The following is a 24741-nucleotide window of genomic DNA, read 5'->3' as shown; positions in this document are numbered from 1 at the left end:
CTAAATAAAGCTTTCTTGTTAAAAAAATAAGGAGATGTAAATAATTAAATGATTCGTAATGAGACAACTATCGACCAGATTTTAAAATACCTAGTATGAGAATTGTGACTTTCTTACTTTCTTCATTCAGAGTGATCGTAAATTAATCAGGATAAGCTGGAGGAGGGGTGGGGCTTTATATTAAAAGAAAAGAAAATAGCACTAGCTTTTTGTGATAAATATATATAATACATTCACAGTAACAGACATAGATCATACGAGAAAATAAGCTCTTCAAAGCTCTGTCAGATCCCGGCACTTTTAACTGTTTCTTGACGCGTGCAAACAAAAATGCAGTACCGGGTTACAGGTGCTCATTGACAAACTATGATCTTTCGATTAAATGATCTTTTAAAAATCTATATGGTCGTAAATTTTAAAGCAGAGACATATATGTATATATATGTCTCTGTTTAAAGTTATAAAATCTAAATGTTAAATGATCTAAAAAATGTTCATTACCAATGAGTATTTTCGATTTTTCTGTGAAATGAGTCGAGTAAGGTCGTCCAAGGATTTGTATTGTTAGATTTAACTATACAAATCCTTGGGTCGTCTAAAAGTATATTATACATGTGTATTTGGCTACTGACTGCATATTAAATTATTTATGTATCTATAAAAGGGGGGGGGGGGTCTGAGCGGGACGCGGGATTGTCGAGGCGGATATAAGCGTGACACTGACATGAAAGTCAAATTATTTTGCCGTGAAAACGGGAATGGAAGTTTAGCGGGACACGGGAAATTACGAAAATATCAGAATTGCTTATTTTCATAGTGTAAGCGGGATGCGGGAATCTAAAAAAAAAAGTAACCAAGCGTGATCCGTGAACAAAACCCCCAATGAGACCCCATAAGTTGTGGCTTATTTTGGTCTTTTAAGTTAGTTTCTCTCCCCTACATTACTTGATCGTTTTTGTAAAACAACAACACTCGAGATCTAACAGTATTTTACCAAGAAATGGACCAAATATTCAGAAAGAAGACGTCTTAGAAAATTTAAATATTGGTATGCACACATGCTAACCTGTCAACACAGACAATTATATTTTTGTTAACGCGCCAAACTCGTTTCTTCCACAGTGCGACAATCTTTAGCAAAAAAATTATGTTGATGGTGGTGAAAACCTAGTCCAAATAATTATGACGTCTTGCAAGGCTATTTTATTACTGGGACACTTTCCCCCGACGAAGTCGAAATGTGAAACCAAATCAACAAGAAGTTTAACATTTATAATTATGATAATAGAACTGAAAATGTGAAAGCCATATCATCAGATCATTGAACAATGTTGAAAATGGAAATGGGGAATGTGTCAAAGAGATAACAACCTGACCAAAGAGCAGATAACAGCCAAAGGTCACCAATGAGTCTTCAATGCAACCAGAAAATCCCACAACCTGACACTGGGGTGGATCCAGCCATTCAAAGAAGGGGTTCCTAACCCAGGACAAATGGGCCAGGGGGGGGGGGGGGGAGGGGAGTGGTTTCGAACTACATTCCCCATTCAAATGCATTGATCGTCAAAAATAAAAGGGGGTTCCAACCTTCGAACCCCCTGGATCTGTGTCTGTGAGCTAGCTTTAGCTTGCCATTGAAAGCCTGCCATTAAACAAAAAATGTATACTAGTTGAGTGATAATGATAATGGACGTCATACTCCTCAATATAAAGTAAGAAACTAAAATAAAAATCATACAAAGGTCACAATGGCCATAACTTCTGGCTCCTGACATGTGGAAAAGTGCAAAATGCAGTGGGGTTAAAAGCCTTTTCTGTAAATTCCTGAAATTACAAATACAATTATATAAATCATCTCACATCTTTGTGCATTTCTTAAAATTGGTCATATTAATAAATGCGTGCAATATCTTCAGAAAATTTTAATATATAGGCTTTTTAGAAGTCAAATCTTGTGCATGATTATCATCATGATTATACTCGCACAATTAACACATGTGGTTCTCAAGACTAAGAGCTGTCTATGCTATTTATGACAACATTTTAATCAAGTACATTGAGGGGGGATAGGAGGGGTCTTGATCCCGAAATCCCGGACTTGAAAAAATGAAATCCCGAGGTCCCGAATTTAAATAAAGCATATCCTGACATCCCGAAATCCGAAAAAAGGGATTCCCGGATCCCGAAAGGGTCAATCCCGAAATCCCCAGTTTAAAAACACCCGATCCCGGAGTCCCGATAAAGGTCCTATCCCCCCTCTTCATTGTATTTACAAAATATGTCTAGTACTCTACATGCTCTATGATTTTTAGGTTTTTAAGCATAAATATAGTGGGTCAGGATCTGCCAACTCTCACTGACTGACTGAGCACATGAATTCAACACTGTTTTACTTTTCTACATCTTGTGTTTTGCCTTGGCATTGTCAGTTTCTCTTTGTTTTTTTTAATAAGAAAAAAAAAAATCCTTTTCTACAGTCAATTGTCTGATAATCTAGAAGATAGCCTGATTTGCTTTAATTCCCCTGAATTCTAGCAGGTACTTTATTCCAACTGTTTTAATTCAAACAAACCATGTCTTAGATAGTCTTGGAATTAGAATACATTAATCATAAAATTTTCATAATACTTTGATTATCTATTGATATAATTAAGCTCCTTTTTAATTTTTAAAGATTTTAAATTTGGCAATTTAAAGTTAGGAATTTTATTCATAAAAGGGGGGATTTTCCCAGTATCTATAATACTAAAATACGAGGTCCAATTTGTCAGCCGTCATCACGTAAAAACGACGAATCAAAGAATTCAACTTTATATATAACTAATATAGTACAAAGGTGTAGATTAAAAATTACACCACTCCAGGCCCTTTTGTTTTCCACATAATTAATATTGCCAATAATTAAGAAGTTCCGGGTTGAGTTCGATACCGATACCAATAGTATATTCACCTGTTACCTATTACCTTATTTGTATGTTTCGCATCTGACAGGCGCACCACCAAACGGTGTATTCAGGATAAATATGCTATATACACGGGTCATATTCACAGGGTTGACACTACTAGATTGTCAAATTGTAACCTATTGTAGCATTTTAATCAGTAAAACTTTCTAAGATAACAATACGAATACTAAAAATCTGGACTAAAATAAGGCGTATAGGTACAGTTTTCAATTTGTTAGCGGGCATGACGTAAAGCAGCGAATCAAAGAATTCAACTTTATAACTAATATACATATAGGACAATGCTGTTGATTAAAACATATATTCCATTCCTGGACCTTTTGTTTTCCAACTAATTAATACTACCAATAATTGATAAGTTCCAGTTCGACGGATTCAAACAGAAAGATTTGAAAGCAGAGAAAACTGCGTATATTATAATCGGGATGACTTTATCAGATGACAATACTAATATCAAAATAAGGCTTGCGCATAGTTATATAGTTATATACTTTAATTCATTCACGGACCCGCGATATCACGGGTGTGTTCTAGTACTATTAATAATGCTTTGAGCAATTTTCATGAAACTTGGTGAATTATTTTTGTATAACATAATCATGATAATTTTCCTTTCAATTTTAAAAAATTGTGATTTATGTCATTGTGCTATTGGGATTTGGATAGTCTCAAGAATGCTTTCACAAATTTTTATGAAACTTCGGTGAATTGTTTTTATATCTTGGCATAAACTCCCTTTTCATTTTCATAACCCATAGTGGAGGGGGCATTAAGTTTTAGTTTTAACACTTGATCATCTGTCCGTCTGTCTCAAAGTTGTTTTTTGTTCTCTGACAGTACTTTAGTTTGCCTAAACCAAATTTAATTAAACTTTTACAAAAGCTTGTTATCACAATACTGAGACTCAGATCAAGTTTGAATTTTGGTGATATCAGTATTACTGTACTAGAGTTATGCCCCTTTACAAATGGGGAAAAATGTTGAATTTTTGATTTCCTGTTCTCTAAACTTTAGTTTGTCTCAACCAAATGTTATGAAACTTATACACAATGCCTATCACTACAAAATACAGATTAAGTTTGAATTTTGGTAGTGTCTCTTTTACTATTCTAGAGTTATATTCTTTAAAAATGGAAAAATAATATTTTTTTTGTTTCCGTCCTCTAACTTAACTTAAGTTTACCTCAACCAAATTTTATTAAAATTTAAAACAATACTTTTTACCACAAAATCAGATCAATTTCAAATTTTGGTAGTAAATATTTTTCCGTTCTTCAGTTATGTTCCTTTAAAACTTTGAATAATTAATATGCAAGCTGGAGTATCATCCCCTATTTATCATGTATATTTTTGTATAAGATGCAGAGTTAAGGAAGTTTAGTTGTTTGAAAGTTATTTAAAATCTGTCCATTTTCAAACTTTGAAAGGTTTTAGAAATTTATTGGTTAAAAAATCACAGCCTTAAAATTGTAGTCACAAGATATCTCTAAATGGAGCCAAATTATCTTCATGTTTTATGTCAATGAATACCACTGTGTGTGCAAGTCCTTTTTTTTAAGGGGGGGGGGGGGGTCTTATTTGCGCAGTGCTCATAGTTTTTCTAGTTGATTATTAAAATTCATTTAAAGCATAAAAACCAGCTAAAAGGGCAACAAGCTTATCAAGCACTCATGGTACAGATTTTTATTAAACACACATTAATATACATCATGTACATTAAACAGCAAAAAAAATATTGATGCAAGATGTCATTCAATAATAACTTTTACTCTTTTATGTATAGGACAAGAACTATAGAAGATACAGAGAAATTATAAACAGCAGAAATGATAGACAATTTATAATTTGCAGAAGCCAACTAAACGTAAATGGTAAAGGCGCCACTTTTATTTTTAAGTTAAAAGTTATTGAACTTGAAAGATGATTTTCATGATTACTATAAAAATTAAAAGATGTGGTATATTAGATATGAAAACTATTGATCATGGCTTTGAGAAAGCAATAGTAGGCCTGTGAAGACCTTCAATAATGAGAAAATCCATACCCTATAGTCAAAGTAGGGAGCTATAAAAGACCCTCAGATGAAAAATTGAAACAATCCAAACTGTAAAACTAATTGCCTAGTTTATAACAAAATAAATTACAAAATATAAATATGACCGGTATGAAACAACAACAACAACCACTAAATTTAAGTGTCTGAGTAAACTGACAACAACTACAGGCTCCGAACTTTGGACAGGCACAATAGGAATATGGCAAGATTATATAAAAATAAGATGTGGCATGATTGCCAATAAGACAACTCTCCACCAGACAACTAATGCTGTAAATTTCCTGCAAACACAGACTGGACTACTGTAAACCAACTAATTTTTCGCGAATACTTTATTTTTGTGTTTTATACCTTCTAGTCTACATCGAAGCTATTTATTTTTATGCAATTTTTCAGTTTACTTAATGTATTTTAATAAGGGAAGATACATATATGAAAAACATTCGTGACGAGTTATATGCACGTTATATTTCTAAATGCGAAAATAAATTGCTTGTGAAAATAAATCGCTCGCGAAAATAAGTTGGTTTACAGTTAGCAACAAATTTATACATTTCCCTAAATTGAAAAGACACAAAGTTTTAAGCACTCACAGTAACTGACAGCTTAAGTTAGAAATCCATAAAAACTAATGCATGTAATAAAAAACAGGTTTATGAGCACTCAACCCTACCCTAATTTAAGACAGTGGTTTAACAGCTCAACATATATGTATAAAGAGCAAACTGCCTCAACTTGAAAGATTGACAAATGCACAAAATCAACTAATATAAGAACTATAGACAAAAGCATTCACAAGTAAGAAAGGAAATATATTTAAAATGTTTATAAACATGACAAAATAAACTTGTATTGCTGTTTCTCTCTCCATTTATAACATTTTATTTGTTTATTTTGTGTATTTATAGGTGATCAGACATCTTTGTTTTTATGATCAATAGGTCATAACTGAAGAGGACATTGAACTGGAATGTGTGCTTTCCTGCAAAAAAAGAAATAGGAAATTTCATCATAATCACATGATAATAACCTTAAACAAAATGGAGTTCTATCATAGTACACAAAAACACTATTGTATAAAAGCAACAACATATTATATATATTAGTCGAAAGAAAGGAGAAATGCAGAAAAAGTACTATTTTGTTGTTGAAAAAAGGAACACCAGTTTTACCCACCCATTTACATTGCTCCCTCATATCAAATATACAGAAGAAGATCATTGAAGAACAATTTGCAAAAATGTTTCTCTTAGAATTGAAGGAAAATGTTTAGTGAATGGAATAATGTATTCACTGAATTCTTACTAGTGGATTGAATAACTGTACACAAGCTGAAACAGAAGAACATTTTAATTTAAAATAACAGGAAAAGTGTTTATTTTATTATTTGATCTGCAAATATAAACAAATTCTTTAGAACACTACAAATGGTATGACATTCAAATTGGTTGCTTATTAATGTAGTGCGTTGAAACAATTACAAAGAAAACAGAATCCATTGCTACAATTTGTTTTTATAAATCAAAGTTAAAGTTATATAAAAAGTATGAACAATACCTAGACCTTAACAGTCAGACTGTATTAATTTTCAATGTCATTAAAATGTTGAGTCAAACATTTATTAAAGTTTTAAATATCATTTGTATCAATTATTCAGTCTTGTAAAAATTATATTCATACTGTTTGTATACATGGTATATTGAAGAAATGTTTAACAATTTAAAAATAAGGGAAAACATTTCCTTAAGGGAAATTTGATGTTCAGAAATTTCCTTCGAGGAAATTTGAAGAACAATGATTTCCTTAGAGGAAATTTGTTGTCTTGAATTTTCCCTCAAGGAAAAGTGTTTGTCAACAATTTCCTCACAGGAAAAATTATTTCCTCCAAGGAAAATTTGAAGCTACAAATTTCCTCACAGGAAAAAGTATTTCCTCAAAGGAAAATTTGAAGCCACAAATTTCCTCTAAGGAAATAGAATTTCCTCAAAGGAAAATTTGAAACTGCAAATTTCCTCAAAGGAAAAAGAATTTCCTCTAAGGAAATAGAATTTCCTCTAAGGAAATAGAATTTCCTCTAAGGAAATAGAATTTCCTCTAAGGAAATAGAACTTCCTCTAAGGAAATAGAATTTCCTCAAAGGCAATATTTATGCAGCAAATTTCCTAAGGGAAATCTTTTTCCCTTGAGGAAAAAACAATTTCCCTTGAGGAAAAATCTTTTTCCTTTAGGGAAATTTGATTTCCCTTGAGGAAAACTACTTTTCCTCTGAGGAAATTGTTGAAAAAAGGGGCATAACTTTTTCAACAGTGGTGCTAGAGCCAAAAAAATTTAGGACAAATATCAGGGACCCAATACCAACCAAGTTATCAACTTCATTTTGACTTAACTCTAAAAATTGAGGTGACAACTTTTGCACTCAGCGGAATTGCAAACTTGTCCCGGAGACTGTTATTTCCTTATTTTACTCAAATCAATTCAAACATTCTTCAGGGAAACTTAGTTTTGCCGAAGAATATCTTAATTCAGAAGTTTTATGACTACCTGTACACACTTTCAAAATAACCAATTTATATAAAAAGCTACCAGAATTAAAATGATGTATACCAGACGCGAGTTAGGTCTACAAAAAAGCACCAGTGACGCTCGAATGAAAGTTAAAAGGCCAAATAAACTACATAGTTAAGGAATCTATTCCTGGGGTAGACAATCCTTAGCTTTTCGAAAAGGTCAAAGTTTTAATGATAGGACAGTGACTAAAAAAAAAAGAAACAGCTAGAGGTCAGAATATCGTTAGTAATGATGACTGCTCTTAAAATTCAAATGTCAAGCTCTTTCTGCTGTGTCATGAATTTAGATCAGATGCACTTTCACGAGTGAAATTCATATTATTGCATACACGCGGGTTTTTAGCGCACAAAATAGTAAATAGAAAACATACGCACTGATACTCAGGAAAAGAATACGCATTTGTTAAGTCTGTTTTTTGAGATATCCTTTTGACGTAACTCTGTGCTTATGTATCCCATCATACTTTGAACGACAAAATTATTTTATGATGTGACTCTGTACCTATGTATCTTGTCATACTTTGAATGACAAAATTATTTTATTTATTAATATTACTTTTACTGTTAACCCACTTTTTTTGTAATATACATTTGACGTGACTCTGTACTTATGTATCCCGTCATACTTTGAACCACACTATTATTTTATTTATTATTATTACTTTAACTGTTAAGTCAGTTTTTGTTATATCTATTTTGCGTGACTGTATTTATGCATCCCGTCATACTTTGAACGACAAAATTATTTCATGTCTACCTGTGTGAATTTCAAACGCGCAATTTTACACTAGTACTCAAAACCCTCCTTCCTTGATGGGTGCAAATAAAATCGTATAATATAATCAAAATGAGGATGTTAATTTGATGTATGCCTTTTTGTGCTTCTTCGTTACATTTGTTGTTTTTATAGTGATTAAGATGATAACACAATGTTGACTGCTGTACCCCTATTTTTGACATTTTTACTTATTGTGTCTGTTTGTTTTGTTCACGTTGACAATATAATGGAATTTGATGCGACTGTCATACAAGTGAGAGGTTTAGCTAGCTATAAAACCAGGTTCAATCCACCATTTTGCTACATTTGAAAATGCCTGTACTAAGTCAGGAATATGACAGTTCTTGTCCATTCGTTTTTGATGCGTTTTGTTATTTGATTTTGCCATGTGATTATGGACTTTCCGAATTGATTTTCCTCTGAGTTCAGTATTTTTGTGATTTTACTTTTTGCGTCATCGCATATATGAATCTAATAGTTGAATTCGAATGTCAAACTTTAATTTCATCAAATGTTTTGAATCCGGATTCATTGACATTATTATCCGGATTTTTAAGAACGCAAACCGATAGTGTGCGTTTGAAATGTGATCTATAATGTGAATGAATCATGACGTGTAGGATATTTGGTCAACACAGTTGATACAATTTTCGAAACCGTACCATAGTACAAATATGTAGATGCTATAAGGATAAACTTTAAAAACAAACAAACTTGCTGTTCGGTGTGAGCCTAGGCTCCATGGTGAAGGCCTTACCTTGACCTATAATGATTTAATCTTACAAAGAATGACTCGGATGTAGAGTTGTCTCAATGGCACTCATACCACATCTTCTTATATACATTGAACAGTAAAACGCAATATTGAATATAATATTAAAAAAAGAAGATGTGGTATGAATGCCAATGAGACAACTCTCCACAAGAGACCAAATGACACAGAAATTAACAACTATAGGTCACCGTACGCCTTTCAACAATCAATAACAAAGCCCAAACCGCATTGTCAGCTATAAAAGGACCCGAAATGACAATGTAAAACAATTCAAACGAAAAAACTAACGGCCTAATGTATGCACAAAAAATGAACAAAAAACAATTATGTAACACATAAACAAACGACAACCACTGAATTACTCATCAGATGGATAAAAGTACAAATACCAAAAAATACAAGTGGACGTGGTTATTTTCAGTAATTGGTACAGGTTGACTGTCATTGGGCACAACAGTTCAATACAGAACCCTATGGGGAAAACCAGAGAACTCTTTTTGTCAGAAAACACTGTCGAACACCCAAAAAATACTATTCAAACTGATCTGTGTTCACACTACTTAAGTCGATAAGAATATTTATTTAGTTTCAGAGCCAACGATTTCATTGCTTCCTAGGATAGCTGCTAGTTCGAATAATAATGATGTATTGATTTTTTCCTGTGAAGCCTTCATGCCCAGGAAAAAATAAATTTGTCTTTCAAGACTTCATAACAATTATTTTTGGACTTGATCTTTTCCCAAAGTGCTTGACTTTCAAGACTATGAATTGGTCGTCCGTAGTCCGGTCAACAAAATTATGAAAGGCGATTTTTTGGAAAGATGTGCAATTACATTTGCAATTAATAGCCTTTCCGCTTCTTCTGGCAACTGACTCGCTCTTGTCTACCCAAACTCATACCTTTCCCGCCCCTATCCATACTCCTCTACCCCAACGCATGTATCCCCTATTCTCACTCCCACACCCCCTTGGTCAGAGATAAACCAGTACTAAACAAAAATTGAGGAATTTGTTTGTTGTGATTTGAAATAACTACTGCACGGTGATTTATACTGAAGACCTCTTACATGGGCGGTTCCAGCGATTTAAAAAAAGGGGGGGGGGTCCAACTTAGAAAAAAGGGGTCAACTTATGTCCCTATTTTTATGCATTAATCCCGGGAACCCTTCCATCACAGAATCCGCCACGGTCTTATAATGTGTAAAATAACAACTGGTATAATATTTTGTATTTTAAATGGTGCTATAAATAAAAGATCCTGTGTCCCTTGTAACCTTGTGTGAGGGAAAGCTTCGTCAAACTACATTTTACTGAACTGGTGCTCTTTAAATCTTAAAGTAAGCGTTTCCTAAATCTTAAAGTAAGCGTTACACATTGATTTTCAGAAAAACGGGGAATACATCTGATGAAATCATTTGTTGTCTTACATTTTGAATGAAAATGATATATATACCTTTTTTAAATACTATGTTGAGAAAGTTTGGAAAATGTTGATAAGATATTTTTTTATTTTGACAAGTTTGACAGTGCTTTCTGTCTAACAAGAGAACGCAGTTTTGTTGTAAACGAAATCACTTTCATCTACAAGTTTAAGTGATAATAAATCATGAATATCGATACCTGGTTATTTGTTTTGTTCCGTCAACTACAATTTCATTCACGAAAAACGGTATTGTATTGTTTATTTAAGGATTGAGGCAACCAACCTTTCAACTGTCTTTTGAATTTTCTTTTGGAATATCGGAAAGTACGTTTTTCCAGAATCTGAAAGCAAGCGTTACCGGCGATTGAATCTGAAAGCAAGCGTTCTGAATATACACCGTGTAAAAGGTGTTTGCACATAACGTAAGAGATGTTTGGACATAATGTAATAGGCATTTGCACATAGCGTAATCGGTGTTTGCACATACTGTAAGCGGTATTTGCACATAACGTAATAGTGTTTGCAAATAATGATGTAGTTTTTATACATAACTTAATAGGTATTTGCACATAACGCAATATGTGTTTATACATAAGGTAAACTATGTTTGCACATAGGGTAAACGATGTTTGCACATAGGGTAAACGATGTTTGCACATAGGGGAACGATGTTTGCACATAAAGTAAACGAGGTTTGCACAAAACGTATAAGTTGTTTGCACATAATGTAAAAGTCATTTGCACATAACGTAATGAATGCTCACAGAGAGAATCAATTGTTCTGCAAAACGCACATGAATTATACCACGATGTGTTGTGTTTTTCACTGGAGATACATATGTATAATCACAACATAACGCCAAAAGACTACAATATCATGAGGTTTATATAGAACAAAGGTGCATCAAAACAAAACCTTTAGAACATTCGGCATAACAATCACATTTGAGACAGGACGCAATTTTTAACTGACATACGTAAAAGAAGAAAAGACACAACATAGATAAAATATGAGAGAATGTAAAGGTGGTTGATCATAAAGTTTCGAAGTATTGACAGAATATATAGTAGTTAAAGCATGATGTAATGCCTATTGTACACAACAAACGTTAGCAATGACATATCATACAAGTCTTTGACCAAACAAATAACTAATTTGACATAGTACAGAGATGCCGTGTCATGAAATACAGACATTTGCACATAACATAAAGATGAAACGACAGGACGTAAAGACAAAGCGACAGAACACATTAAATATTTACACTATAAGACAGTTCCGGCGTTCCATACCTCAATGCTCTTCAATTTCGTTCTTAATTGGCTTTCAACTCCGTTTATTCCAGTATCACATATAAGTCTTTTGTAGACAAAATGCACATCTGGTGTACATAATGTTTACTACTGAGCTAATTTAGTCAATAGGTAGGCAATCCTTAGTATTTCAAGAAAATTTCCGTTTTTTTGTGTGTACGCAATGCATAATTCATTTTATGTGATCTGCAGTTGACTCTTGTTTTTTATGTTTCTTTATCTGTTATATGTTATGAGGAATAATATTTTACTGTGGCTATTTAAGTTAGATTAGTATGAATTAATCCAATTAATTCCATTATCCACCTATCGAACGTGCAAATGTTGTCTTTTTTATGCAGATTGTCCTGGCATTCTTGCAAACAATGATCCTGCTTCGATAAGCTAACATTTTCAAATGCCGATCATTTACCTAAATACTTTGACTAAACTCTCCTACAATGACTAAATCAAGGATAACTAAACTGAAGTAACAATTGCAGGTTTCATCTTATCAACAAAGTTTCAGTAAGCATAATCCACCCTTACAGGTACACATTATGTAGCAAAACTAAATGTTGACTCACCCCTGCATTGATTTAGAAGAGTGACACCGATAATCAACCTTAACACTGCAATCAAATACTCAATTATTTTAACAGTATTATGAAAACATATACTTCATTTTTTTACAGGTTAAACATACATGTGCATTATGTTTTACCATTCTGGCAAACAAAAGAGAACATAACGTGTCAGTAAAAAGGCAAATCAGACACGCCAAAGTTTTTCAATCGATGTCAGACATTTAAAGTGTGCTTTGTTAATTGGAAAATGTTTCCCCTCACCAAAATCTTTTTTGCATTAATAATTTATAGATGCAAATGTCACAAGATGGACACCTGTTATTAAGTAGTTATTATTGGTTATCTTTTCTTTCGTGAATTGCATTCTTATATAAATCAGGAAGTGTCCGATGGTATATGTTTTACTCATTGTTGAATGCCTTACTGACACCGATGTTTGCTCCCACGTCATTCTGATACCCATAGATAATTTATTTTAAATCAAACAACATCTCAGTATTTCATAATATATATTGAAAGAATTAAAAAACAAATAATAAGAGTGTTATCTGAATAAATACAAGTATACGCATGATTATTCAGCCAGCGAAATAACCTATATGAACATGATGTATGGATCCAAACGTTTGCTGGTTGAAACATATTTGTAAGCGCTCAAACCTCCCCTAATCAGGTGCAGTGGTGTTACGTCACATAATACAAGAATAACTTTGCTATTAACATTCTAATTTAGACAGATAACTTTGTTTTGAGAGAGATCATTTAGCGGTATACTACTGTTGCATTTATACTCCTCGTGTACGGAGGATGTAAGGTATTGTTAATTTTAAAGGTAGGCTTTAAAATTAACAATACCTTATTATGTTAAAACGAGCAAAGAGAACGCCTTTAAAGAGTTATTTCTTAAATTAAGGAAAAACAAATTTCAATCTACATAGTTACTATTTTGGAAAAAGATCTACACCTCGGATATTCCATGTATTCTGGGAGGGTACACAGATCTTGCTCAAAATGAGGCAACCATCGTGTTACTTATGTCAGTACAAAAAAAATACTGAACTCAGAGGAAAATCAATTCGGAAAGTCCCTAGTCACATGGCAAAATCAAATGACAAAACACATCAAAAACGAATGGACAAGAACTGACTAGGTACAGGCATTTTCAAATGTAGAAAATGGTGGATTAAACCTGGATTTATAGCGCTAAACCTCTCACTTTGTTGACAGTCTCATCAAATTCCGTTATATTTACAATGATGCGGTGATAAATTTTATTCGTTAGGACAGGATTATGATAAGAACAATAGTCGTTGTCCCCTATGGAACAGATAATCGATAAAGGTCTACCAACTCGTGATGGTGTCCGTAAAGTCTTCAAAGGATCGATTCTAACTTCACCACTTTAAACTATTTGATAGCATTTGTTAGTAACAACTCTATATCAAAGAAATCATTTGTAGGAAATGCAAGCTCTAGAATATTGTGTTTAAATGGAGATTCGTTTTAGTTGACATACAATATACTCGTGAGAGAAATAAAAATGTTAACTGATTTATATGAAAATTTTTAAGATGGCCCCTTGAAGATTATTCTACTTACCAAACATATTTATTTTCGCACGTGAGTCAACTTGTAAGCAAATCTGCAAAAAAAATCACAATATGAAATTTAAAATCCATGTAATCATGGGTTAATTTATCACAAATACCGTAAACTATTGTAAAATCCTACAGAAACAGGTATTCGGTCACAATGACGTCGTGTTTTCGTTTTTTTGTGTGACTCAGTTTTAAATGGCCTTGCCCTACGTCATTCACATCACTGAAGATTACTGTATTTATCTTTAGCGTTGTGAATCATGTGGGCAACAGTCATGGGACATGAGTTGTCGGCTGTTAATCTAGTATCGTTGGAACAAGTGAAATAACAAGATGGGTAGGTTATGAACTTTCAACGAATATCATAGAATGGATAACCTCGTCGAACATTAGTGACATTTTTAAAATCTCAACTATTGTTGACAATGTTCGAACACTTTTAGTCACAGGTTCCGTTGTAAAAAAAAACAAGAAGTGGCCGACCATTGCTGGAATGCACTGTAAACACAAGTGTTAGGTGTTTCTTGTATTTAATAACAAACAAGTTTAATGGTGTCCCTGTGTCTAAATGTACCAGTAAGGGAGCTACCATTTGATTTTTATGGGGGGGCTAGGATGAAATTTGAAAAAAATAGGCAGGACAGGAGTTTTGAGTAAAAAAAAAAGACAGGATGAGCAACTTGGTAAAAAAAAAGGCAGGATGACAATTTGTGTAAAAAAAGTCAGGATAAACTAGTAAAAAAAAAAGGCAGGACCAAATAGAGTAAAAAATAAAAATGCAGGACAGGGATTACAACTAAAAAAAAAGCAGGACAAAATTTTTCATCCTAGCCCCCCCCCCCCCCCATAAAAATCAAATGGTAGCTCCCTAAGCACAATACACATAACATGGGTATCACTGGCATGTGGATAAGAAATTGTATCTTTAGGGAAGTCAATCGAACAAACGATTTGCATGGTGCAGCGAAAAAGGGGATGGACGGTTAACAACCACTGAAAAAGGGTATTTTCTCTGATGATAGCAAAATTATGATTGGATATGATAAAAGTATTTATATGTGACGAAGAAACGAGGGGTATAGACCAGTCCTTGTTCAACCGCAGACATCAAAAACAAAATTCGAAGTCATGATTTCGTGCTGAATGCTGGAATGGCATCGGCACATTTGCTCCTGAAGAGGGCCATAATAATGTTATTAAAAGATATACTTGATAAACATTTATGGCCAGTAATACACCTGGCATTTTCCGAGAGGTAATCATTGTTTTCTAGGATGACAACACCCCTGCTATCGTGCACGGTCCAACCAATAGTTTGTAGCTCGGATCAGAATTATCGGTATGATCTGACTTGTACATTCTATATAAAACGTTTGGTTGTTTATAAAAAAAAAAAGAACAAATCATACACATACTGGTGATGATTAAATATAACAATTAATCGTTCAAAGAAATCCACCGTAATTAGGTCTATATTACGCCTATAACAATATTCAGTGCTTGTACAACTCGATTCCGAAAAGCATATCAAGTGTTGAGCTCCGCGTTAAAGATCGTACTTTAACTTTAATGGTTTACTTTTACATGTTTTACAACTTGTGACTTGAATTTGGAGTTATCTCATAGAGACTCAAATTACATCTTCTTATTTATCTATCATCAAGCTCAAATACACCTAACAGAGTGTTAAATATGGCATGGTATTGGTTGCAAAAATTTGATATTTTTCATTTAAATGCAATATTTCTTATTTAATTGGTATATTTCTTCATTTAAATGCAATATTTTTTTTATTTGAATGGTATATTTTTTTCATTTAAATGCAATATTTTTCATTCAAATGGTATAATTTTTCATTCAAATGCAATATTTTTTATTCGATTTGTATAAAAAATCATTTGAATGCAATATTTTTTATTCAATTGGTATAAAAATCATTTGAATGCAATATTTTTTTATTCAATTGGTACTGGGAACCGTATATATATGTTCCTGATTGGTATAATATTTTTTATTATTTATATGAAATAATTGCATCATGGGAAATTCTTTGACGTCGTAAGGTCAAATTTGTAACAACGTTTGTGATTGGTCGATAATTGTTTGGGTTTCTCCCCTTTCTTTCTAAACATTGGTGACCAATAATTAAAAAAACCGCGTCAGAATATCGCCCCTCTTACTTAATCTGGCGTTCGTGCGAGTCCTGCACTGGCTGTTTTATAAAAATCTTGTGGTCCTAACTAGTATTTCAAATTTCGATGCATGGTTAAAACGTTCGGTCCACTTTTAAAAAACTTCCATTGTATATGGATTTATATGCAAGTATATCTTCTTTTTTAGCTCACCTGGCCCAAAGGGCCAAGTGAGCTTTTTTCATCACTTGGCGTCCGTCGTCCGTCGTCGTCGTTAACTTTTACAAAAATCCTCTCCTCTTAAACTACTGGGCCAAATTTAACCAAACTTGGCCACAATCATCATTGGGGTGTCTAGTTCAAAAATGTGTCCGGTGACCCGGCCAACCAATCAAGATGGCCACCATGGTTAAAAATGGAACATGTAGATTTTGGCTTATAACTCTGAAACCAAAGCATTTAGAGCAAATCTGACATTGGTAAATTTGTTTATCAAGTCAAGATATATCTGCTATAAAATTTTCAGATAAATTGGACAACAAGTTGTTGGGTTGCTGCCCCTTAATTGGTAATTGGGAAATTTTCGGTTTTTGGTTATTATCTTGAATACTATTATAGATAGAGACAAACTGTAAACAGCAATAATGTTCAGCAAAGTAAGATCTTATAATAAGTCAACATGACCACATGGTCAGTTGACCCCTTAAGGAGTTATTGCTCTTTATAGTAAATTTTTAACAAATTTCATTCATTTTGTAAATTTTTGTAAATTTTCAAAAAATATTTTCCTCTGATTCTAAAGGGCCAAGTCTATATAGATAAAGAAAATTGTAAGTAGCAAGAATGTTCAGTAAAAGTAAGATCTTCAAACACATCACCATCACCAAAACACAATTTTGTCACGAACCCATCTGTGTCCTTTGTTTAATATGCACATAGACCAAGGTGAGCGACACAGGCTCTTTAGAGCCTCTAGTTTACTTTAAACATATTTTATTTCCAAAAAAAATCATGTACATGACATACACATATAAATACAGTGATACAATAATATTAAGGGATTCGGAAACAATGTTTCCCTTATATTAATCCGTCTCTCTGTAAAAAAAAAAATAAAGGGAAATAACTGCAAATAACAAAGTTGATTTTTTTTCCTCAGATCTTTCCTATATATATGTGTACCGGCGGCGGAGTGTGTTTACAGGACTTTGTCAAGACTGTCTCACCCAATTACTATCTAAATCATGCACAAATGACGCTATAAGCCAAATCGCATCGAATCTATCAAAAATTGTTGCACTTGTTTAAACACGAGTAGATTGAGGTTATTGCAGCCAAACAGGAGTGTTTCTATATTGTATGGGAACGGAATTTTTTTCTTATCGTACGTTTTGAGTTTGGAGGATTTATATTTCAACAGACAGTCGGTATTCCAATGGGTACTAATTGTGCACCCCTGCTGGCTGATTTGTTTTTGTACTCGTATGAAGCAGAATTCACTCAGAACCTTCTAAAAGACAAAAAGAAAAAGCACCTTGCGAAATTCTTTAATTTTGCTTTCCGATATATTGATGATGTTCTATCATTGAATAACCCATATTTCAGCCAATACTTACATCTCATGTACCCAAGTGAACTTGAAATTAAGGATACCACTGATACTAGAAGGACTGCTTCATACCTTGATCTTTTCCTCAATATTGACGTAGATGGACAACTTCACACGAAAATCTATGATAAACGGGACGAGTTCAACTTCCCAATTATCAATTTCCCATTTCTCAGTAGTAACATACCCTCTGCCCCTTCGTATGGTGTTTACATATCACAATTGATACGTTATTCATATGCTTGTTCACACTATACGGACTTCATATACAGGAGTGTGCTCCTTACGCAGAAACTGCTCCAACAAAGTTATGAGGAGGACAGATTAAAATTGACACTCCGTAAATTTTATGGACACCATCACGATTTGGTGGATCCATACGATGTTTCGTTGACCAAACTAGCTAAGGACATTTTTACCACATGGTAGATTGTGTTTTGTCATAATGTCGTCTAATCCTTTAATTACCAAACGTGACTTATTCCCGATTGTGACTGTTTTGCCGAGTGTGAACTCGCATTACTATAAGACGTGGTACGGTACTTGTCTATCCCAAATTCATGTATTTAGTTTAAATGTTTAATTTTATATTTGTAATTCTCATCGGATTTTGTCAAATGTGTTGACGTCTTTTCTATTATATTTATGTGTTATGGTAAAGAAAATTAATCACCGCCTTCATTTATCAGATTTGAATTCGTTCAACGTAATCAGTACGATATTTTACGTTTGAAGTTAGATTCAAAACAAACCGGACATAGTTTTATAATATAGTTAATTGCTACCTTAGTTTGATATTAATAAGTATTAAAATGTGCTTTGTTATTAAATGAAATATCAGTATTTAGTTCAAATATGTAATCTTAAATCAATCCTAATTCTATCTTATTCATTCTTATGTGACGTCATTTTTCATTTTTTGATGATCTGTTTTACAAATTCAAATGACGTAATTTTTTCGTCATTTTTCAGTTTCAAATAAGACGTCACTTGGCGTAGAGGTTTAAACGTATTCGAATGTGTCTACTTTTGTGTTTCAAATGTCTGGTTATGTAAATGTATTTCAGTTGTTTCCTGTAATTAGTTAATACTTCAGTTTTATCATGTACATCTTTTGAATATTCATTTTATTAAATTTACTGTTTGCAAAAGTATAAATTATTCTAAATTATAGGGATTTTCTGGTAACTAACAGAAAACCCTTGCCGTTTTTGGCACAACCTTTTTGATCTTTTGGTCCTCGATGCTGTTCAACTTTGTACTCGTTTCGGCTTTCAAACTTTTGTATCTGGGCGTCACACGTAGGTCTTGTGTGGACAAAATACACTTCTGGCGTATTTAAATTTTGAACTTGTTGCCTTTTGTTGGCTGTTGTTCGTGTGATTCTTTGTCAATTGTGTTCTCAAATTTATTTATATTGTAGTCCTGTGTTGTCATTTTGATGTTATATTTCACATGGCCATAAAAGTGCGAGGTTTGGCATGCCACAAAACCAGGTTCAACCCACCATTTTTTCCTTTAAAAATGCCCTGTACCAAGTCAGGAATATGGCCATTGTTATATTATAGTTTGTTTCTGTGTGTATTACATTATAACGTTGTGTCGTTTGTTTTCTCTTATTTTTTAGTGTAAATTCACATTGCGATAAGACGTGTCACGGTACTTGTCTATCCCAAATTCATGTATTTGGTTTTGATGTTATATATATATATATTATATTTGTTATTCTCGTGGGATTTTGTCTATGTGTGTTACATTTTAGTGTTATGTCGGTGTTCTCCTCTTATATTTAATGCGTTTCCCTCGGTTTTAGTTTGTTACCCCGTTTTTGTTTTTTGTCCATGGATTTATGAGTTTTGAACAGCGGTATACTACTGTTGCCTTTATTCGGACAAGGGAGTAATTATTACACTCGAGAAGAAAATGCTTATTGCTCTCGATTCTACCACAGGTACAGTTTTTACTTTCTACAAGATTTAAATAAATGTTCGTTCAGATTACTAGAATCCATCCGAAATCTGGAATGAAGTATTTGTCTTTTCCTGTCTCCATAAAAATAATAATTTGGTATTTTACTTACATTTTGATAAAGGTAACGTTTAAGTGTAAACTAAAATGGACTTAATCTGTTATCGTCCGGGGTTGCATTCCAGGATCGAATAATTGAGGGAAGAAAAGATTTCTGGTAAAATGTAGTCCTACACTTTATAAGTTGCGTGTCATTCGTTCGTCTTGTGTCATAATTATGAATACTAAACAATTGTTGAGGGATAATATCGCTTAAATAATCAGGCGTCTTATTATGAAACATTGCATGAAATTTTATAATTTTGTGTTTTTTACATCTTTCTGATAGTAACTCCCATCCTGTTTCGTCGTATAATTTATTTATGAACGATAACGTAGTACCACCAGTAGCTATCCTAACCGCTTCAAGTTGCATATTTTCTAGTTTATCACTTAAATAATCTGGAACGTTGTCCCAAATAATATCTGTCAATTCAAATAAAGTCGGATAAAACTTAAATACTAGTATATAGTTTGTAAATACTTTCTTTTCAATTTGAATTTCAAGGCACGAAATAAATTTAATCTAGGTGTTATCTTTTCATTTATTTTATAGACATGAGAATGCCATTAACCATCCTATTTTTTAAATATATTAGACTTTAAATGGTTTTACACTAGTCATTTTTTTTGGGGCCCTTTATAGCTTTCTGTTCGGATTGAGCCAATGTTCGTGTTGAAGACCGTACATTGAACTATAAAGTCTTTATATTTACAAATTATGCCTTGGATGAAGAGTTGTCTCATTTGCACTCATACCACATCTTCTTATATCTATATACAACGTAAACCAGATGTTTCTCAGACTGTTTTCTTTTTTCTTTTAAATCCTTTGCCGCGCGTTGTGTACTGATTGATAACTCAATTTGGAAGAACAAGATTCATTTAAGTTGTAGTTGTTAATTGAGCAAATTTCCAGTAATTGCAAATTCTCTTCTGTCAGTGCTTTGTGTCTATTGTCTTAAAATTAGATTTTTGTGTGTGTCTCGTTCCGATGTTTTGAGTTAATCTAATTGCAACTGATTGTGCAGGTTGTTATTTTACTGTACTGTTACACCACTGTCCCAGCTTCGGGATGGATTGAGTGCTCACAAACATGTTGTTGTTCAGTCCCAGATTAGGGGGAGCTAACATATTTAACCCCGCCAAATTCTTTATGTGTTAGCTTGTCCCAAGTCAAGAGCCTGTAATTCAGTTGTTGCCGTTTGTTGCTTTATTATATATATTTGTGTTCGTTCATTTTTTTGTACATTAATTCGGCCGTTAGTTTTCTTGATTGAAATACATTTGTGATTTCAGGGCTTTTTATATTCACTATGCGATGTAGACTTAGCTTATTGTCGAATGCCGTACGGGGACTTATAGCTGTTGATTTCTGTGTCATTTTGGTCTCTTGTGGAGAGTTGTCTCATTTGCAATCATACCACATCTTCGTTTCTATATCAACCCAGCCATATTCGTTATTTACCTGTCCCGGGTCAGGAGCCTGTAGTTTAATGGTTGTCGTTGGTTCATGTCTCGACTCATATTTGATATTTTGTAAATTGTTTAGTTATATATGATTAAGCTGTTAGTTTTTTTTCGTTTGAATTGTTTACACTTTTCATGTCGGGCCTTTTATAGACGACTTTACATTATCAGGTTTTTGTCATTATTGAAGGCCTTACGATTGTCTATAATTGCTTACATCCACTTCATATTTGAACTACGGTGGATAGTTGCCTTATTAGCAATCACATTCCATCTCTTCGTATTTATATTATATACATTACTTCTAAACTCGTGTTTTCATGAACAAGCATGAAATATGTGTCACTGGGTTTTAAAATTAGCAACATACAATCAATCAATTTAGACTTGTGTTAACTAAGAGCCATTTCACATTTATTTATTTGTTGGGGTGGGGGACAGAAAGATTTCATATATGAATATGATTGCCTGGTAAGAGCTGAAAAATAGGATAAAGAATAGAATGAAATGATAAAAACTAAAAGATAATAGAATTATAGAAACGATCTTTGATCTGAAACCCTCCCCTCACACACACACACACCATAACCATTACTGCCAATACTCGCATATATACATCTCTATACAGATATCTACATTTGAATCCCCCGCTAGACACAGAGGTTTTTTATCCGCCCCTGTTTTATGTGCCTTAATATATATGTCGTGTACAAGTTGCAATTTTGTACAGGTTATAACATGTACAAAAAATTTGTACATGTTATAATTTGTACAATGCAAAAATACAAGTTATAACATGTACAAAAGTACCTCATACGTGTTATAACATGTACAAAATATTGCTTAAAAATGGTTTTAACTTGTGCAATATTTGAAAATGAAAATATGTTTCTTTTATCACAAAACATGCCATTAACCTCAATAACATTTTCATCATTTTTTGTTATTGTCCATTCATGTTAGTGTGATACTTTTTTGATAAAGTCAATGACCAGTTAATAGTTTTTATAATTACTTAATACCTTAAAGGTTTTTAAAATACACTGAAGTCAATAAACATTATTCCGTATTCTCGCCTGGTATTCAAACAGAAGAAGACATAGAAGCGATATTTGAAGCAAGTTCTGTATCCAATAATACTCATAGTGAAGACCCTTTGACCAAGACAGAACATAAAACCGACACTGAATTGAAACTGACAAAACAATATCAGAGACAGACATTATTACTGAAACAAACACTGAAAATGATGGTCTTGATTTAGCAGACAATAATAACAAACCATTGAGTTAGAAACAGAAACAATGGTGAGTGAATCAAGTGATGCTAACATAGCTGATGAAGCAAGTTTCAGCATGACATCTATTTGTAAACTTCCTCTTAAGAAGGCGCTTTTGGGTGGTAATATTCGTGCTGTCAATATTAGTGAAGGTTTATCTGAAATTTCAAATATTGACATCAAGAAAGAGGGCCCTTTCTGGACAGTAGGTACAAGCTGGTGTCTTATCAAAAAACTCAAAAAATAGAATAACTGTGCTCTGTGGTGATAACGTTATATTCCGTCCATTTATAGGGGCCCTGTAGACGGTAGATGAGAGAAACATTGAAGGTGTGGTGATGAACGTGAATGAATATGGCGGCTATAAAATTGGAACTTAAGTTGGACAAATAAAGAGAAGCTATGTTCATGTTTTGCAAATGCAACTTTAAATGTGTCTGAAGTCCCAATGAGTGATATGAGTGTGATAGAGATAGTGCGTAAGTTATTATTGAGAGGAGGGCAAGTTTTTGTGCATTGTCAGTGTAAGAAAGACAGTTGTAATTATGGTATGTGTAATTTTAGAAGAATGAAGGTTTTGAGCAACTCAAGGTGTCACACGTATCTGTCTTTTAGCAACAAGTAAAAAATTTAATGTTTCTAAAATGTATGAAAATGTAGTATTTTATGCATGCTGTAAATAATGCACCTTCTTTTGCTTTTGATTATTGTTCTTAATTATTTAATAAATTTCAATCATGCATGTACATTCTGCTTTATTATTATTTTTAAAATTTTGTACATGTTGTAACATGTATGGGGTCATTTTGTACATGTTATAACTTGTATTTTAGCATTGTACAAATTATAACATGTACAATATTTATATATTAATACCGTTTTATACGAACATGGTTTAGTGATTAATCAGTAGAAGAAATAATTCTGTTGAACAAAATAAAAATGATACAGGACACGATAAATTCAAAGACATTTCCATAAACTGATCACCAGAACCTTACAAAGGGCAACAAACTTTATCAATATTAAATATATATAAATAATAAAAATAACACTGAGTTGCTCCATTAACTAGAATAACCAAAGACATTTTGTTTAAATCAGCGTTGTTTAAATACACATGACAGAGCTATAATACCAAATGCGGCATGAAGATAATAGCAAAATTCATCGAAGGTCAATTTTGCCACCGGAGCTAGAACCTAATATGATTGTTTATAATTACTGAATGTATAGACTTACAATGTAAGTAAATAAACTCATCATAGATGCCATGAGTTAAATTTTGTACGCTAGACGTTGATTTCGTCCATAAAAGAGGGACGAAAGATACCAGAGGGACAGTCAAAAAAAGACTCATCAGTAATACTCCAATAACAAAAGTTGACAAGGCCAATTAAAGTTTAAGAGTATTGCATGTATTGGCAACACATTTTATATTCCTAAAAGTTGGCCAAAGAGAGCTGAGATGATCTACCCTCATAGTAGAAAACCCTTAGTACAATATATGTCGAAAATTCAAAGTTATGTAAAATGTTAATTTACAGTTGATACCATATGAATGATAAGAAATGTTTGGTAATCATCATGTCGGTAACGAATCATTGACATTGTATAGATAATAACTTTTCAATCTCGCAGTCAACATGTCCAATACTTTTCATTAATCAAAGCCATTACATTTATAATATGGAATATGCGCATAGCCAAAAGCTTTTCTCAGTGAAGTTTTTGTATAATTTTATTATAGGAGTGTTTCTTTTTAATGAAGTTATGTCCTACCTTTTAATGTGTCCAACTGATAATATCTGGAACAATGCTTATCTATTTGTCACCCATATCTTTCATGTCTATGTAAAATCTATACTTACTGTATATACTTAATCTTAAACACTGACAGTTACCAAAAATAAACGATGAAACATTTGTTTTAGTTCTTAGGTTAATTTTCATTCAGGTATTGTGTGTGCAATATAGTCTACCAATCTAGTAGCGTATGTCGGTTTGTTTTGATCTTTGGTATTACTCATTATGAGTCTCATTGGGTTATAAGCGTCATGCAGGATTAGAGAATTGGTAGCGTGATACGCGCGATGAGGGATTCTGACAAAACAATCAGCAGAATCAGGGACAAGACTCCC

At 33.0% G+C, this 24741-nt stretch overlaps 1 protein-coding gene across 1 annotated transcript in view; it reads right to left on the bottom strand.

Annotated features, from left to right (window-relative positions):
• The window catches only part of LOC139489145 (uncharacterized), a 49921-nt gene extending 25471 nt beyond the window's left edge, over window positions 1-24450 (bottom strand). The window contains exons 1-3 of the mRNA XM_071275304.1: window positions 24383-24450; window positions 14045-14087; window positions 12446-12490 (exon numbers count right to left, since the gene is read on the bottom strand). Of these exons, the coding sequence (XP_071131405.1) occupies window positions 12446-12490; window positions 14045-14051 (52 nt within the window). The 5' untranslated portion in view covers window positions 14052-14087; window positions 24383-24450. The remainder of the gene's footprint in view (window positions 1-12445; window positions 12491-14044; window positions 14088-24382) is intronic.
• Window positions 24451-24741: the final 291 nt, after the last annotated feature.

The sequence above is a fragment of the Mytilus edulis genome, chromosome 9, assembly GCF_963676685.1.
Source record: "Mytilus edulis chromosome 9, xbMytEdul2.2, whole genome shotgun sequence".
NCBI classification, from domain to species: Eukaryota; Metazoa; Mollusca; class Bivalvia; order Mytilida; family Mytilidae; genus Mytilus; species Mytilus edulis.
This window is presented reverse-complemented; position numbering and strand designations above follow the sequence as displayed.